Source organism: Kryptolebias marmoratus, linkage group LG2 (genome assembly GCF_001649575.2).
Source record: "Kryptolebias marmoratus isolate JLee-2015 linkage group LG2, ASM164957v2, whole genome shotgun sequence".
Lineage (NCBI taxonomy): Eukaryota > Metazoa > Chordata > Actinopteri > Cyprinodontiformes > Rivulidae > Kryptolebias > Kryptolebias marmoratus.
In genome coordinates, this window is record NC_051431.1 from 35,985,895 (window position 1) to 36,001,401 (window position 15,507).

The 15,507-nt window shown below is 39.6% G+C and overlaps 1 protein-coding gene across 1 annotated transcript in view; it reads left to right on the forward strand.

Moving 5' to 3' along the window:
- The window catches only part of ryr2a (ryanodine receptor 2a (cardiac)), a 509,073-nt gene that overhangs the window by 247,578 nt on the left and 245,988 nt on the right, over positions 1 to 15,507 (forward strand). Inside the window, exons 42-46 of the mRNA XM_037973568.1 lie at positions 6,878 to 7,005; positions 7,367 to 7,512; positions 8,150 to 8,264; positions 10,896 to 11,028; positions 11,578 to 11,681. Of these exons, the coding sequence (XP_037829496.1) occupies positions 6,878 to 7,005; positions 7,367 to 7,512; positions 8,150 to 8,264; positions 10,896 to 11,028; positions 11,578 to 11,681 (626 nt within the window). The remainder of the gene's footprint in view (positions 1 to 6,877; positions 7,006 to 7,366; positions 7,513 to 8,149; positions 8,265 to 10,895; positions 11,029 to 11,577; positions 11,682 to 15,507) is intronic.

The window sequence follows — 15,507 nt, forward strand, 5'->3', positions numbered from 1 at the left end:
TCCATCCTTTTGACTGTCCCCTCCGCCCGTCTCACCACCATGGGGAGCAGAGCCTTCAGTCGCTCTGCTCCCCGACTCTGGAACTCGTTACCACCTCACATTAGAAACATAAAGTCATTCTCACAATACAAATCAGAACTCAAAACACACCTTTTTAGATCTGCTTTTTCCACCTGACACAATTGGTTTGCCTGATTTTTTATAGATTTTATATAGATACATTGTCTTTTCTTGTTTGTTTTATCTATTTACTTTTATTTACTTTATTTACTTTTTTGATTGTTACATCTTATTTTCTGTTGCTGCTGATTTTGTTCTTTGTACGGTGTCCTTGAGTGCCAGAAAGGCGCCTTTGAAATAAAATGTATTATTATTATTATTAGTATTAGTAATGTCTATGCAATACAATGATCAATATAGCCATGTTTACAGTGTTTTATAATAACATTATGCACATAAAAAACCAAAAAAAAAAACAGGAGTAACAATACCCATTATAAAGCTCTTTTATTATAAAGCTCCCCATCTTCTGATGGGCAGAAGATGGGGAGGTCTTTAGGAGAAGGGAGCAGGCTAACGGTAGAGTCCAGAGACAGGCGAGGGGTCAAAGCCGGGAGGTCAAAGAGCAGAAGACAAATCCAAATTGATACGAACCAGAAGGCGAAGTCCAGAGAGCAGAAACGAGGTCGGAAGCCAGGGGTCAGAGTCAGAAGCGGTCTCAGGCAAGGAGCAGGCAAGGATCGAGAATCGAGGGTCAGGCAAGAGGTCAGGATCGAGGAATCATGCATGGGCTTGGAAAAACCGCTGGACATCTACTTGGCAAACCGTTCAATAATCTGACACTGGCAAGATGTGGAGGGTGAGCTTAAGAAGGGCCCGGAACAGGTGAACAGGATCAGGCTGATTACTGTGGCATGAAACCAGGAGGCGTGGAAGGAACAGAGAAACTGTAACACAATTAATATAAAATATGTAAAGTGGAAAAGAAGCTTTGATAAAGAAGTACTTTACCTACCATTTATACTGTTTATTAATTACATCTGCACCAATAAACTGTATTTGATCAAATTTGGACAAAGTGGAAATGTGTCCAAGTCCGACTGAGGGTTCATCCTCCTTGGCATCATTGACAGCAGCTCCCTTTGACGTTAACCACCACATCTGCTGATCTCCCTGAAAACAAAACAAAAAAAAAACAGTTCAGAGGACTCACAAACAATGATTATCACAGCTGTAAAGTCATACTGGGAAAAAATAGTAAAATGTGTTGTTTTGAAGAAAATAATTGGAAGAAAAATAAAAATACTAATTAAAATGTTAAGGGTGGAACAAGAGAAAGGTTTACTGTGTAAACTTTTTCTAATTTCTGACGGCCTTTTATTTTGACCGCCTCCCCATCCCACAGTCAGCTCCATCCCTCCATCGCTGACAGGACCGGTCCGTTCCACCAACCTGGTCATTTCTTAGCTCACCACTCAGTCAATCCGAAAATATGAAGATAGACATGAAGGAAATTGCAGAAGAGTCACCTGTTTCAAAAGTTTTTTTTCTTAGTGTTCCACAGTTTATTAATTCAGCTCTTATTATTTTGGAAAGACAGAAAATGAGATCTTATTACCTTTGTGTTACTTTGAATGCAATATGTTTCAGCAGTTTACTGAAGTCATACTCCTGTGGTATATGTGAAAAATATAAAAGAATGACTCATCTCCACAATCACGTTTTTCTTTAATGATAAAGTCCTCGTTTATGCTGCCGTCTTTGATGAAGGATCTATAACTTGAACTAAATGAACCACGTCAATCTCGCAGAGCAAAAGCTAAATATTTTCTAGTTGGGATAGTTCAGTAACTGAAATGAACACAAACTTACTTTAAAACCAATTTGTAATGGATATTTTAAAATGCTGAATTAGACTGAAATAGACCTGTTTAAATCTGTCAAGCTCGCAATAAGCTAGCTGCAGTTAAAATACTACTAGCAAGTTAACATGTTTAATTTACTAAAACTGTCAACATAAAGTATCACTGTTAAAAAATTGTGGTACAGGACAGTCTGCTAACACTTCACAATAGCAAAAAAGTGTTGTATTTTCTGTCATGAATGTAGGTGTGTTTTGTTCTTTGTTTGGGGTTTCTTGTTGGTCTTGTTTGGTTTGGTTGTCTTTTTGGGTCTCTGTGTTCATGTCTTGTCATCATTCACCTCCCCAGTAGTTTTCCATTCATGCCTGCCACACCCACCTCACCTGATCCTCGTTTAGTCCACAGCTGCATCCCATAATCATCTTTCCCTCTGTCTTTAAAACCGGTCTCTGTTTTGTCACTTGTCACTGGGTCATTCCGTTCATCTTGTTCTTGCCATGCTTGTTGTCGTCCTTGTTCCATGATTTCCTTGCATTTCTGGATTTTTGTTTGTATTTTTGCTGCCACGCCAGCCTTTATTAAGAACATCAGTTTACAAACAAAACAAGGCAGCAATATTAGTGTCTGAACTCTCCTTATACAGCACTGGTTACTTCTGTTGCAGGTTGCGTCACTTCCGTTGTAGTTTTTGTATTTGTGTTGCGGCTTTTGTATTTCCATCGTAGCTTTTGTATTTCTACTGTGGCTTTTATATTTCCGTCAGTGGCAGCTCCAGATGCTAAGCATTTTACTGAGGGGGCTATGATGGATCTTTTTTTTCCATAGTTAACACACATGCCCACATAGTGCACTATAAAATCTTGACGTCAACAGTCATTAATAAAGTGGATAGTGAATAATGTATTCTGCAATTCAGTTAAAACATATACAAACATGATACATTTACTGTTGTTATAAAGTGTATTATGTAAACCATTACAATAAATTCACATTCCATTTCTCCATATGTGTCCGTATATGTAGACAATTTCAGTTAACAATGCTGAATGCATTACAAAGTCAAAGAAGGTTGAAATCATTCACTCACCATCTGAAGTCTTTATAACAGAACAATCCGCCTGTTATTGTGGTTGAGGGCAAACGCGTCAATAATGCTGTCACTGTCCAGGGTCCTGGTTCTTAAAGGATTGATAGCAAGAAGTGCCAGGTCACTTGTTCGACTGTCTCCGCTGCTGTTTCTTAAATAGTTCTTTAAACGACGCAAACAAGAAAAACTGCGCTCACAGCTCACCGATGTTACTGGTAGAGTCAAAGATATGGAAATCAGCTTATACAAGTCCATAAATGCATCTTTGTAAGGCCGCATTACAGATAGGAAGTCCTGCGTGTTGTTGATTGTATGCCCCTGTTCTTCTTTCCTTTTCAGCAGCCGGCGAACCTGGTGGAGTTCTGCTGATAAGTTCTCCTCATTAACTCCATAATGACAGGCCATAGGCAGAATCCATTTTTTGTCAAGGAATGATGGGTGTTTGGGACTTAGAGCTGGCAAACCTTTCAGAACTTCATTGGTTTCTGAAGAAAAACGTTGTTTCAGTTCCATTAGCATCCTGTCTATAACATAATAGAATGACGTTGTTTTTAGGTCTTCCATGCTGTCTGCACCTTTTCTTTCAATTGTGGTGTCCACAATAAAATCCTTTAGATGTTTAGCTGTTTGGGTCTGCCTTTTCTGCCTTTGTACAGACTCTGTTGCTATTCCTGTGGTGCTGCAAAGATCTTCTGCTTCTTTTCTGAGTGTCTCCCATTTTTCTTCTGTGCGTTTTTCTGTTATAGCAGTGATTACAGCATGAGCCAGGTCATTTGCTGCAGCTAGATCTAAATTAGGAGACTGTAGCTGATCAGACATAAATTTTGTTGTTCTGAAAATATCTTCAAAAATTACAAGATGCAGAACAAACTTCTCATCTATAAGTGCACGGAGAGCTTTAGCCTCTGTCCTCCGTTTAGCACTTTTCTGGTGAACAACATCATGCAGCGTAGCCATAACAGCTGGGAGAGTTTTTCTGACAGCGCGAAGGGAATCATACTGGCACGCCCAGCGGGTGTCACAAAGTCTCTTAAGTTCTAGGCGCTTTCCCACCAACACAAGTTCCTCCTGCTTCTTCAGAAAAAGATCATGAACAACTGACCCAGAAAAAAACTTGTAAAGCATTTGCACTATCTCAAAAAAATTGGCTGCTGCATGAACATGATGTACACAGTCTACTAACACAAGATTCAGCCTGTGAGTGTGGCAGTGAATGTACACAGCTTGTACTCAACTTTTCTTGAACTCCATTGTTGCATCCGGACATAACAGCAGCACCGTCATAACACTGTCCCATGCAGCAATTAACATCAATATTACAACGATTAAGTGTCATTTTGATGCTCTCCAAAAGCTAATCTTCATCTAATCCTTCTGCTGGGGTAAAATGCAAAAATTCTTCCACCACTTTCTCTGAATCTGGCTGCAAATAACGAACAATCACTGAAATCTGTTCTTTTTTGCTGATATCTTTACTTTCATCCACCAAAATAGCAAAGTGTTCAGCTTCCTTCACTTCGTTGCTGATTTGTTTTCTTATCATTTCAGCCATTACATTAAATACTTCGTTTTGTATGTCATGGTGAACGTACTTGGCATTAGATGACTGAATGTCCTTTGTCGAGCATGTTGGGGAGTTTTGATCCACTTGTTTGTTTTAATTTGAATTCACTTCATGCTTCCATAGCAAATTTGTGAATTAATGATGCAACCGCTTTCCGCCAATTATTAAAACCGAGAGCGGTAAATGCCGGTTCTAGGTGGAATCCGTGCCCTCCTTTTAGAAAATGCCGGCAAGCAAAGCAAAACACTGAGTCTTTACTCACGCTGTATTCCAACCACAAATATTGATCAAGCCAGCCTTTGCTAAAACTTCTCTTTTGCACTCCAAACAAGCGTGAGGGGTATTTTTGCAGAAGTGGTCGACTTGGTCCGTCTTGAGGACATCTGCTTAGATCCTCTAGCTGTCCAGTGCTAACACTGTTAGCATTTGCAGCAGTGGTGGAAAAATGTCTGCAATGTTGATCTCCTTCATCGAGATTAACATTTATTTGCTGGTCGGAGTCTTCTTCCAAAAAATCACCCTTCTCTGATTCCATCTGTGGAACCTTTGGTTGCAAAAAACGATCCATATTGATCTCACGCGTTCCTCTCAATTGCTTCACGGAAGTGACGCATCCACAAAGTTCAAATTTGGTTACGTTTTTTTTTTTTCTTTTTTTTTAGTTTAAACAATTTATAATAATTATTTGTTGAAAATTATAAGTCTTTTGAGAGAAATGCCACAACAACTGCAAATTCAAAATGTTAAATTAAATTAAAAAAAAAAAAAAAAACTAAATCTATATTATTTCCTGGGGCGCTATGGGGGTGCTATGACTTTTCCAGGGGGAGCTATAGCACCCCCCTAGCGCCTGCCTGGCGCCGCCGTTGATTTCCCGGCTATTGTATTTGACCTGACACCTCTTGGCCACCGTAAAGAATAATCCAAAGACATTAATCTGCAATCAAAGACCCTGTATTATCTGGTACAAGAGAGCAAGAGAGAGAGAGAGAATCACACTAAATAGCAAGCTTTTGCATAACCTTCTCTCTGACATGAGGAAGAGTTGTGTGTTCAATTATATATTCATGGGTGTTACCAATATTGTTAACTCTTTATCTTACAGGAAAAATGCTTCAAGACACTTATGGCCAGTAGCTTATTCTACCTTGCCCATAGTGTGGTCACACAGTGACAGGATGAGACGAGCAAACTGCCAGTTATAACACTCTAGAGCTGTTTTGTCAGAGCACCTTCAGTTGCTGGCTGATTGCGCTGAGGTGCAAGACTGAACCTTACCAGGTATAACAAATCTCACCTTGTGCCATCAGTGGCTATTCCAGTGTATTTTTAATTCTGTGAATAAGATGTCTGAATGCAGGATGTCACTGATGTAGTTCTGTGCTGTTAGTTTCTGCTGAATCACTACCAGAGGTGATCTGAACTCATACCATATGGCTCCCTAAACCATGATGGCAAAAGTAACACCCATGTCTCTCTACAGCCCTGGTAGTTTTGGTCCTCTCCTGTCAATATCACCACATGCGCACATGATGCTGGTCATGTAGAACCAAGAATCACTATACGTGATACAATGCCATTTATTATTAGTCCATGCTTATTGGTTATGGAGCCACTGTAAGCAGCCATCTCTGCGCTAGTGTTAATAGTAGTCTACATGTGGCACAGTGAACATGTAGTCAGGCTGATCCCAGTTGTCAAGGTGCAGGATGACATGAAGTGTTGGAAAAAGTCCAGTACCAGTGTTCATATGGCAAACCCAGATTTTATGGGGTTCAAAAAATAATGATTCTCCCCATTTGTGGTTTCTCTTGGGCAACTTGAACTTTCACAGCATTCATAGGTGTCCTCACATCTCCATTGGTACCAAAATCAGACAATTGTAACATCTGTTCACCCCAGTTGGGCAGTTGTACGATGCAACCTTCCTACCTGTAAGACTGACCCCACTCAGTAAAAACTGGTTAATTTTGAGCATTAAATAAAACTTAAAATAAATTTGTTTTGTTTCCAAATAGTTTTACTGAATTTAATTACTTATTCTTTTGTACATACTGAAGACAATGTTCAGTAAATTGTGAAATGACATGACATGACAGCACAAAACAAATAAAAAAAAATAGAAGAGATATTTTTGTCATGGCAGCACAGTTGTTAGAGCTGTCATCTGACAGCTAGAATATCGCAGGTTCATGTTGTACGCTGCCTTTCTCACAGTGACTGCTGGAGATAGGCACCAGCTACCCAGAGACCTGGAAAGGAAAAGTGGGTAAAAAAATGGATAGGTGAATTGCTGGATAAACTTTTTGTCATTTGTGTATGAATCATGTCTCCTTCATATCTTCTCCTTTTTTGCCTCTGCAGGTACGTTACAGCAGCTTATTTCAGATACAATTGTCCGCTGGGCTCAGGAGTCAGTTATAGAGGATCCAGAGCTGGTGAGAGCCATGTTTGTCCTGCTGCACCGCCAGTATGACGGCATCGGAGGACAAGTATGTTTGTGTGTCTATTTAAAAAAAACATTCACTGATAGTTTTTATGAAACTACTAAAAACAAGCTTTTTTAACATTGGGATAGATAGGAGCTGATGAAGTGTTTAACACTAGAAGCACCAACATTGCAGTACCCCTCTAGAAACGTGAGAGAGGCTAATTTCTACTCTGTCATTTTTTTAATTAGTTTTGTAAATTATAAGTTAAATATCACTTAACCTCCCTTCTTCACACAAATGTATGCTTACCTGAACTTGATTAGAGATATACTGCAATCCACACAATCAGTATTTGCTAGTATAGCAAATGTGTGCAATTGAGCAGAAATACTAAAAGATCTGGATTTTTGTCACTGTGTAGGTGCAGGCTCTTCCTAAGACCTACACAATCAATTCAGTATCAATCGAGGACACCATCAACCTGCTGGCTGCTCTTGGTCAGATTAGGTCTCTGCTGAGCGTTCGTATGGGTAGAGAAGAGGAGAAACTAATGATCAGAGGGCTTAGGTGAGACCAACTCAATTGTAGTGTTTCTGCTCACTGATGCTAATTACTTAACTTGTCAGAGTGTAAAGAATAGTTCCAGTACTTATTTGTAGACTACTGCCTAAAATCTAAGCTACAATTCTGACTATACTTGTATTTCTTGTGTGATTTGACTTTAAAGAAGCAGATCAAGTCTCAAATTGCATTTACTGTAACATTTTTTGGCAAAGTTTAAACATATTTATACAGTCATAAAGCCACTCAATATAAACACCTACACAATTATACATTCATTTTACATCTAAACAACTAACCATGTTATATCTGATTTTAAACCACCTTATCCACATAACTGAACCAGTGGCTTTAAACTGTCCCCTTGTATCTGTTCAGTGCTCTGCTTTTCACTTCTTCCATGTAGATGTTGTCAACAATTGATAAAACTGAAAAACCCATGGCACATCTGTTTCTTCTTTTAAATATTTCTGTTTAATTCAGGCCAATTCAGTAGAGTTAGAAAAAAGCCAATCTATTAAAAGTAACCTAGCAACTGAAATGACTGGTAAAAGAACTTATAATAATCAGAATTATGACTCGATAACTATAAATGTAAAAACTGAGATCACAAAGATTGTAACACATCCTTTTTCCTCTGCAGTGATATTATGAACAACAAAGTGTTTTACCAGCATCCTAACCTTATGAGAGCTCTGGGGATGCACGAAACTGTCATGGAAGTCATGGTCAATGTGCTCAGTGGAGAAGACTCAAAGGTATGTACAGGTGGAGGAATTAGGTCACGAACCTAGAAAATAAACTTGTAGGACTACAACTGACCAAAGAGTTGATGGTGCACAGTATACCCAGGGACAAAAATTTTGAGAATGACAAATATTCATTGTCACAAAGTCTGCTACTTCCATTTTTACAAAGGGTTTGCATATACTCCAGAAAGTTACAAAGAGTGATAAGATGAACATCCTCGTTTTGCCATGAAAATTAACTTAGTCCCAAATACCCATTTCCACTTTATTTCTGCTCCAAAAGGACATGCTGATATAATTTCAGTAATCCTCTTGTTAACATAAGCGAGAATGTTAACGAAGACAATACTGGAGATCACTCTGTTATGATGACTTAGTTAGAACAGCAGATTGGATTCTTTAAAATTAGGGTGGTGCTTGAAATCATTGTTCTTCTTTTGGTAACCATAGTTACCTGCAAGGAAATGTGTAGTCATCATTGCTTTACATCAAAAGAGCTTCACAGGCTATTGGATACTGATGCTAGTTAGAGTGCTCTTAAATCGGCTGTTTATTAGGTCATCAAGAACTTCAAGGAGAGAGGTGCAGTTGTTATGAAGAACACTTCAGCGTGCCCAAGAAAATCAAGCAAGTGCCAAGACTGTCTTCTAAAGTTGATTCAGCTGCAGGATTGGAGCACCACCAGAGCAGAGCTTGCTCAGGAATGGCAGCAGGCATGTGTGAGAGGATCTGCATGCATAGCGAGGCAAACACCTTTAAGTATAGCCTGGTGTCTAAAAGTACAGCATAGAAGCCACTTCTTCACAAGGAAAACTTTAGGGACATATTGATATTCTGCTAAAGGTCTAAAAATTGCACTATTGAGGACTTGGGTAAAGTAGTTTTCTTTGAGGACTCCCCTGACACTATGCAAAGGAGATGTGTTGCATTGCATGAGGCAAACAGTGGTCACACCAGATACTGACTGGATTTCTGACCCGCCTGGTTAACCCCAATACAGTAAAAGTAAACAGTTTAGAGTGGCCTTTTATTGTGGCCAGCCTAAGGTACACCTGTACAATAATCATGCTGTCTAATTAGCATCTTGATATGCCACACCTGTGAGGTGGATGTATTATCTCTGCAATGCAGAAGTGCTCACTAACACAGATTAACACAAGTTTGTGAACAATGCTTGAGAGAAAAAGGCCTATTGTGTATACATAGAAAAAGTCTTAGAACCTTGACTTCAGCTCATGAAAAATGGGAACAAAAACAAAAGTGTTGTTTATATTTTTGTTCAGTATATGTAAGAATGTGCTGCCATCAGTTGTTGCTGCCAGAGTGAATTGCAAGAGTCCTCTGCAAAGAATATTTGCAGAGAGCCAGCTCTGCAAATGCTGACTCACTGTCTAAACTTGTGTAATTGTCAATAAAAGCCTTTGAAACTTGGGAAATGCTTGTATTTATAATTCAGACAACCATAGAAAGGTGCCCCTCAGCTGCCTCTAGAGTCCAGTCCTTATTCAGCTGTACAGCCTCCCTCACCTGTCCAGCTGACAGGTGAGGGAGGCACCATGAGAGGCACCAACAACGTTGCAGCCACAGCTCAGAGCATCCACCTCAACATTAGCAGCACTGAACATGGTCCGCTTGAACTCAATTTTCCCCGCCTCAGCTGGGAGTTGAAGATCTTTCTGATGGGTTCTTTTGCCAGACGTTCTCAGTAAACCCTCACAATGCCAAGTGGTAATCAGTTGACAGCTCTTCTCTTCACCTGAGTGTCAAGAACATACAACCACAGATCAGATGACACGACTACAAAGTCCGCGGTGAGACCGGAAGCCTGGGGCGCGAGCCCGGGTGGAGCCGCCGTGGGTGCAGATCTTGGTGGTAGTAGCAAATATTCAAACTGCGGCCTAGGGTGTCCTGGCTCCATGTTTGAACATGGTGTTTGTTATGGACAAACAGTGACTAACACAGAAGTCTAATGACAGAACACCACTCAGGTTCAGATTAGCGAGGCTGTTTCTTCCAATCATGCCCCATCACACTATTGTTAGCACTATGCACCCAACCAGTATGGCCCCTTCTGCAAGTGGTGAGCCCACAGGAAGGCAAACCCTTGTAACTCCTTCAGGCTGAACCCGACCGGGCCTTAAGGGTAGAGGTCCAATCACCAGATGCTTGCCGACCGAACCCTCTCCAAAGCCTGGCTAACCCATGTCTGGGCAAGGGACGAGTTTCCTGCCGTATTTTGTCCATACAAGTGGTTTTGAACCGCTCTTTGTCTGGCCTGTCACCTAGAACCAATCTGCCTTGAGAGACCCTATTGGGGGCAATTTCCACTGACAGCATAGCCCAGGATCAGACACACAAACTCCCCCACTGCACTAAAGTAGAGAGTCCGTCTTTTTTAAAAAATTAATACTTATCTATTCTAAAAAGTTGTTGCCATAGATATAGTATTTTAAAATTGCGGACACATGTTGTTTAGATCATCATCCTTGTTTGAGAAGGCAGAGATTTGTGAAAAAAGCCAGTTTTCTTGTGGTGTTTTTACTTTTTTTTTAAAAATATCTCGTAAGATTGTATAAAAATTTCACATTATTTTGAGGGACATTGCATGTGTTTTGGTAAGTAGTTTGTATGTGTTCATAGGAAATCACCTTTCCAAAGATGGTGGCCAACTGTTGTCGTTTTCTCTGCTACTTCTGTCGAATCAGCCGGCAGAACCAGAAAGCTATGTTTGACCATTTGAGCTACCTTCTGGAGAACAGCAGTGTTGGCCTCGGTGAGTAGAGGATTGGTTCACAGAACACATAGAGCCTCTTTTCTTTGTTTTTTAAAAACAACATATAGTAGCTACACTATGATAATGTTGCAAGCCATAATGTCGATGTGTGTCGGACTCTGGGGTGGTAACTGGTGAAAAACTGGAAATTTTAAAAGGTGTTCACTTCTATTTATTTTTCATTAACATCTCAAAGATCCCTTTATTTGTTTATATCTGATATGACTAAATCGTGTTCTGTTGTTTCATGTTTCTCTTAATGTTGGTACTTGAAGAGCTTAGTATTTTTAGAGATGGTGAGACAAAAGTTCTAACCAGATTACCACCCTACAGCCCAGCATTACAACTGTATAGATTTATTTATTTAAACAGCATTTCTGCTGTAATGTCCACCGACAACAGTGGTTCTTTGACCACATCTTTACAGCCAAACAATACTATGATTTTCACAATTAAAAATTAAAAAATGTATACATTCATGTTGCTTATTATTCCAGTTTTAATTTCCCTGTTCATTACACCTTTCCATTTCTCACTTTTTCTCCTCAGCATCGCCTTCCATGCGAGGATCCACTCCTCTGGATGTGGCTGCAGCGTCAGTCATGGATAATAATGAGCTGGCTCTGGCTTTACGAGAGCCAGAACTAGAAAAGGTGAGGCTACAAATTCAGAAATGTTCACACACATGCATTTTTCATATTTGAAGACAACCTCACCTTATTTGATTTCTGTCCGGAACAGCACAGACCTAGGAAGAGATAAAATTGTCTGTCTCTTTTGTCTCTGTGTGGTCCTCTGATGGACTGGTGACTTGTCCAAAAAAGTTGGGATTTTGTGTAACTTGTGAATAAAAATGGAATGCAATGATTTTCAAATGTCATAACCCCATATTTTATTCACAATGGAACACAGTAAACAAATAAAAAAATTGGGACAGACAATGTTTACCACTTTGAAGCTTCCCCTTATCTTTTTACAACAGTCTTTTTAAGTTTAGGAACTGAGGAGACCAGTTGCTAGATTTTTCGAAGTAAAATGTTATCCTATTCTTGTGTAATTTACGGTTCTAGCTGTTCAACAGTCCTGGGTCTGTCAGATTTTTTGTTTTATGACGAGCCAAATGTTTTCAGTTGGTGAGGGCTCTGACTGCAGGCAGGCCAGTTTAACACCCAGACTCTTCTCCTGCAAAGTCATGTTGTAATGGAGTCATTATGTGATTTGGCATTGTCTTGCTGAAATTGGCAAGGCCTGCCCTGACAAAGATGTAATTTAGATGAGAGTATATGTTGTTCCAAAACTGGAATATACTTTCTGCATTGGTGGATCCTTTCCAGTTGCGTAAGTGGCCCATGTCATATGCACTAATGCACTCCCACACCATTAGAGAGACAGGCATTTAAACCTTGTCCTAAAAAAAAGAGCAGATCTTCCTTCTCCATTTTCGTATGTAGTACATGGTGTCTGTGGTATTCGAAAAGAATTTCAAATTTCAATTCATATGACTCCAGAACTGTTTTCTACTTTGTTTAAATACATTTTAAATTAGCTATGGCTAAGAGAAGATGGCAGCATTTCTGCATTATGTTCAAATATGGCTTTTAATTTGTGTGATAGAGCTTTAAACAGCATCCAGTGGATGGCACAACAAACTGTTTTCAGACAATGATTTGTGGAAGTGTTCTTATGACTAACTTTTATAACCATTTGCTCCACCTGCCCTATCTGTTTTGAGATGTGTTGCGGACATCAAATTAAAAAAATGACCGTCATTTTATTTATTTTTTTAAATTTCTTAGTTTTAACATTTGATGTCTTTACTATGTTTTATTGTGAATAAAATGCGGGTTTACGAGATTTGCAAATCATTGCATTCTGTTTTTATTGACATTTTACGCAACGTCTCAAGCTGGTGGCTATTTTTATCAGTTTATGGGCGAGAAGGGAAGTGAAATTTATTTATATAGCACTTTTCAGCAACAAGGTGATTCAAAGTGCTTTACAACACAGAAACAACAATCAGGTACAGAATCAAATACAGAAACACAGAGATAAAAACATCAAAATCAACTAGAACTGCAAGCAGTTATCAACAGGTTCCAAGCCTCCACGCTCCGCCCCTATCTGCACGCTTTGATCCCGACGTCCCGCCGGTGTGGCTTCGCCGCCTCTCTCAGCAAGCGGACCGAGTCGAAACTCGCCAGGACAGTGCATACTCAATGGCGCTCTGTAAGACGCAATGCTATAATTTATGAAGAAAGCTTGGAACATTTTTTTTTAAAATCCGTTCACATCGTTTGGTTAGCAGGTCGTCCAGTCATACCATGTGAAATTTCGCTTCAATTGGCTTTGAGCCTCGGGAGGAGTTAACAAAAGTAGGTTCAGCATATTTTGTAAGTTTTCTACTAATTAGCATAATTTGAATTTTTTTTTTCAAAACTCAAGTAAATAGGCATGCTTTACAGAACACACCAGAATAGAGATACTGTGCGTACACCTAATTGTTGCGGAAGAATTCGCAAAAAGGCATTTCTTGTTGTAACAGCGCCACCTATAGGTCAAATTGTGCAACTTTTCCTTAATACATAGAGAGCGCAATTCTGTAATGGGATCAGTAATTTCCGCAAAGTTAAAGTTGGATTTAGCAGAGTTCAGAGCTAAAATGTGAGATAGCATATAAGCCACGCCCACTTCATTATAATATTCAATATATCGCCTCAAGGTGCAGTCTTAATCATCTGTACCAAGTTTGGTGTATATCCGTAAAGTGGTTTTTCATAAATAAACTTTTTAAAATGATAGCGCCTTCTATTGGTAATACTGCAAAAAATTTATTACAAAGTGGCCACATCTTATCCACTATTGGCATCTAAATGGATTTCCCATAATCTTAAAGTATGGCAGAGATATTCTTAGTTAACCGTTGTGTTAGCTAGTGCTGAAGTGTTTGGTATTGTGTGACTCGCGCAAATTTCAAAATTTTGAAATCTTTTCCATCATCACTTCAGCAGATCGGCCTACAGATGTTATGTACCAAGTTTCACATGGATCCAGCTTTTATTGTGGGAGAAGAAGTCGAAAGTAGGTTTTGCCTTAATGACGCTATAGCAAAAAATCTATTTAGGCGGACGTGGGCGTGGCCAATGTAAAAAAGATGCAGAATCATCCAAAGTTTCAGGTGCCATCAAGATTTTGAGTGTAGGACTCATGGTTTAGGAGTTATTCGCATAAACACATTGTCCTTTGTTATAGTGCCCCCTTGGTATGGGATTTTTTGGGGATTATATGATTTTTTTTTTGTCTGAGTAGTGGTAGGGTTTTTCTATCAGACTGCCTGGTTGGCTTTTCCCCAGCAGTTTCTCGTTTTTCTGGCCATCTAGTTTTACTAGAGAATAATAATAATAATACACAATCATGAAAAATCCGTACAAGAACAATAGGGTTCCCTGCTCCGCTGGGAGCAGGCGAACGGCCATGCCTTGCATTGGCCGTCTGCCCGCTTCCGCAGGCTTGGAACCCTAAATATAGAAATACAGAAATAAAAACATCAATCAGGTAATTTTAGCTAATAGTAAGATTGGTATAAGATAACAGATTGGTTATTGATATGACTATAACAGAGTAGGTAAGAAGCAGGGACCCTGGACAACCTGCCTGTCCATCAGAGGACCACATAGAAACAAAAGAGACAAACAATCTTAGCTGTTCCTAGGTCTGTACTTTTCCAGACAGAAATCTCTAAGGTTCTCTGGGATCTCTTGGAGCCACTCTTCTAGTCTGAGGGTCACAGTGTCGAGTGTGTTGATGACCACTGGCACCAGTGAGGCGTTGACTTTCCACAGTTTCTCTATTTCGTCTTTCAGCTACTGGTATTTGTCCAGCCTCTTGTGCTCCTTCTTCATGATGTTACAGTTGTTTGGAATTTCTACATTTATCCCCTCTGCTGTCTTCTATAGTTTTTTGACCACCACAATATCCAGTTGGTGAGCCATCACCTGTTTGTCAGTCTGGATCTGAAAATCCCATAGTGTCTTACCCCTGATATTCTCCACCATCCTTGCTCGTGTCTCTCTCTGACTGTGAAACTTCCTGTCCAAACTCAGCACAGATGTTCCTGTACACTATCACTTCCTGGGGCGTGATGGTCAATGATGGTTCTTCTTGTTCCTCCTCTTCCACCTTGGGTTTCTGCTGTATGAGACATTAATTAGCAGTTCATCACTGGATGCTTTCTTCCTGCTGTACTCCAAAATCTTGTTTTTTTTTCATCCTGTACAGTGGCTCTGATCCTCTTCCTCACACCTTTGACTTAGGCTACTTTCACACTGCAGGCCTTAAAGTGGAAATGAAAAAAACAAAATACATCAAAATATTGAGTTTCTATGTTTGTTTTTCTAATAAAACACTATCATAAAACACTCCAGTGGTCCATTTCTCTGATTTAAAACATTAATGACTTGTTTTTAGAGTTCTTGAGTAGTG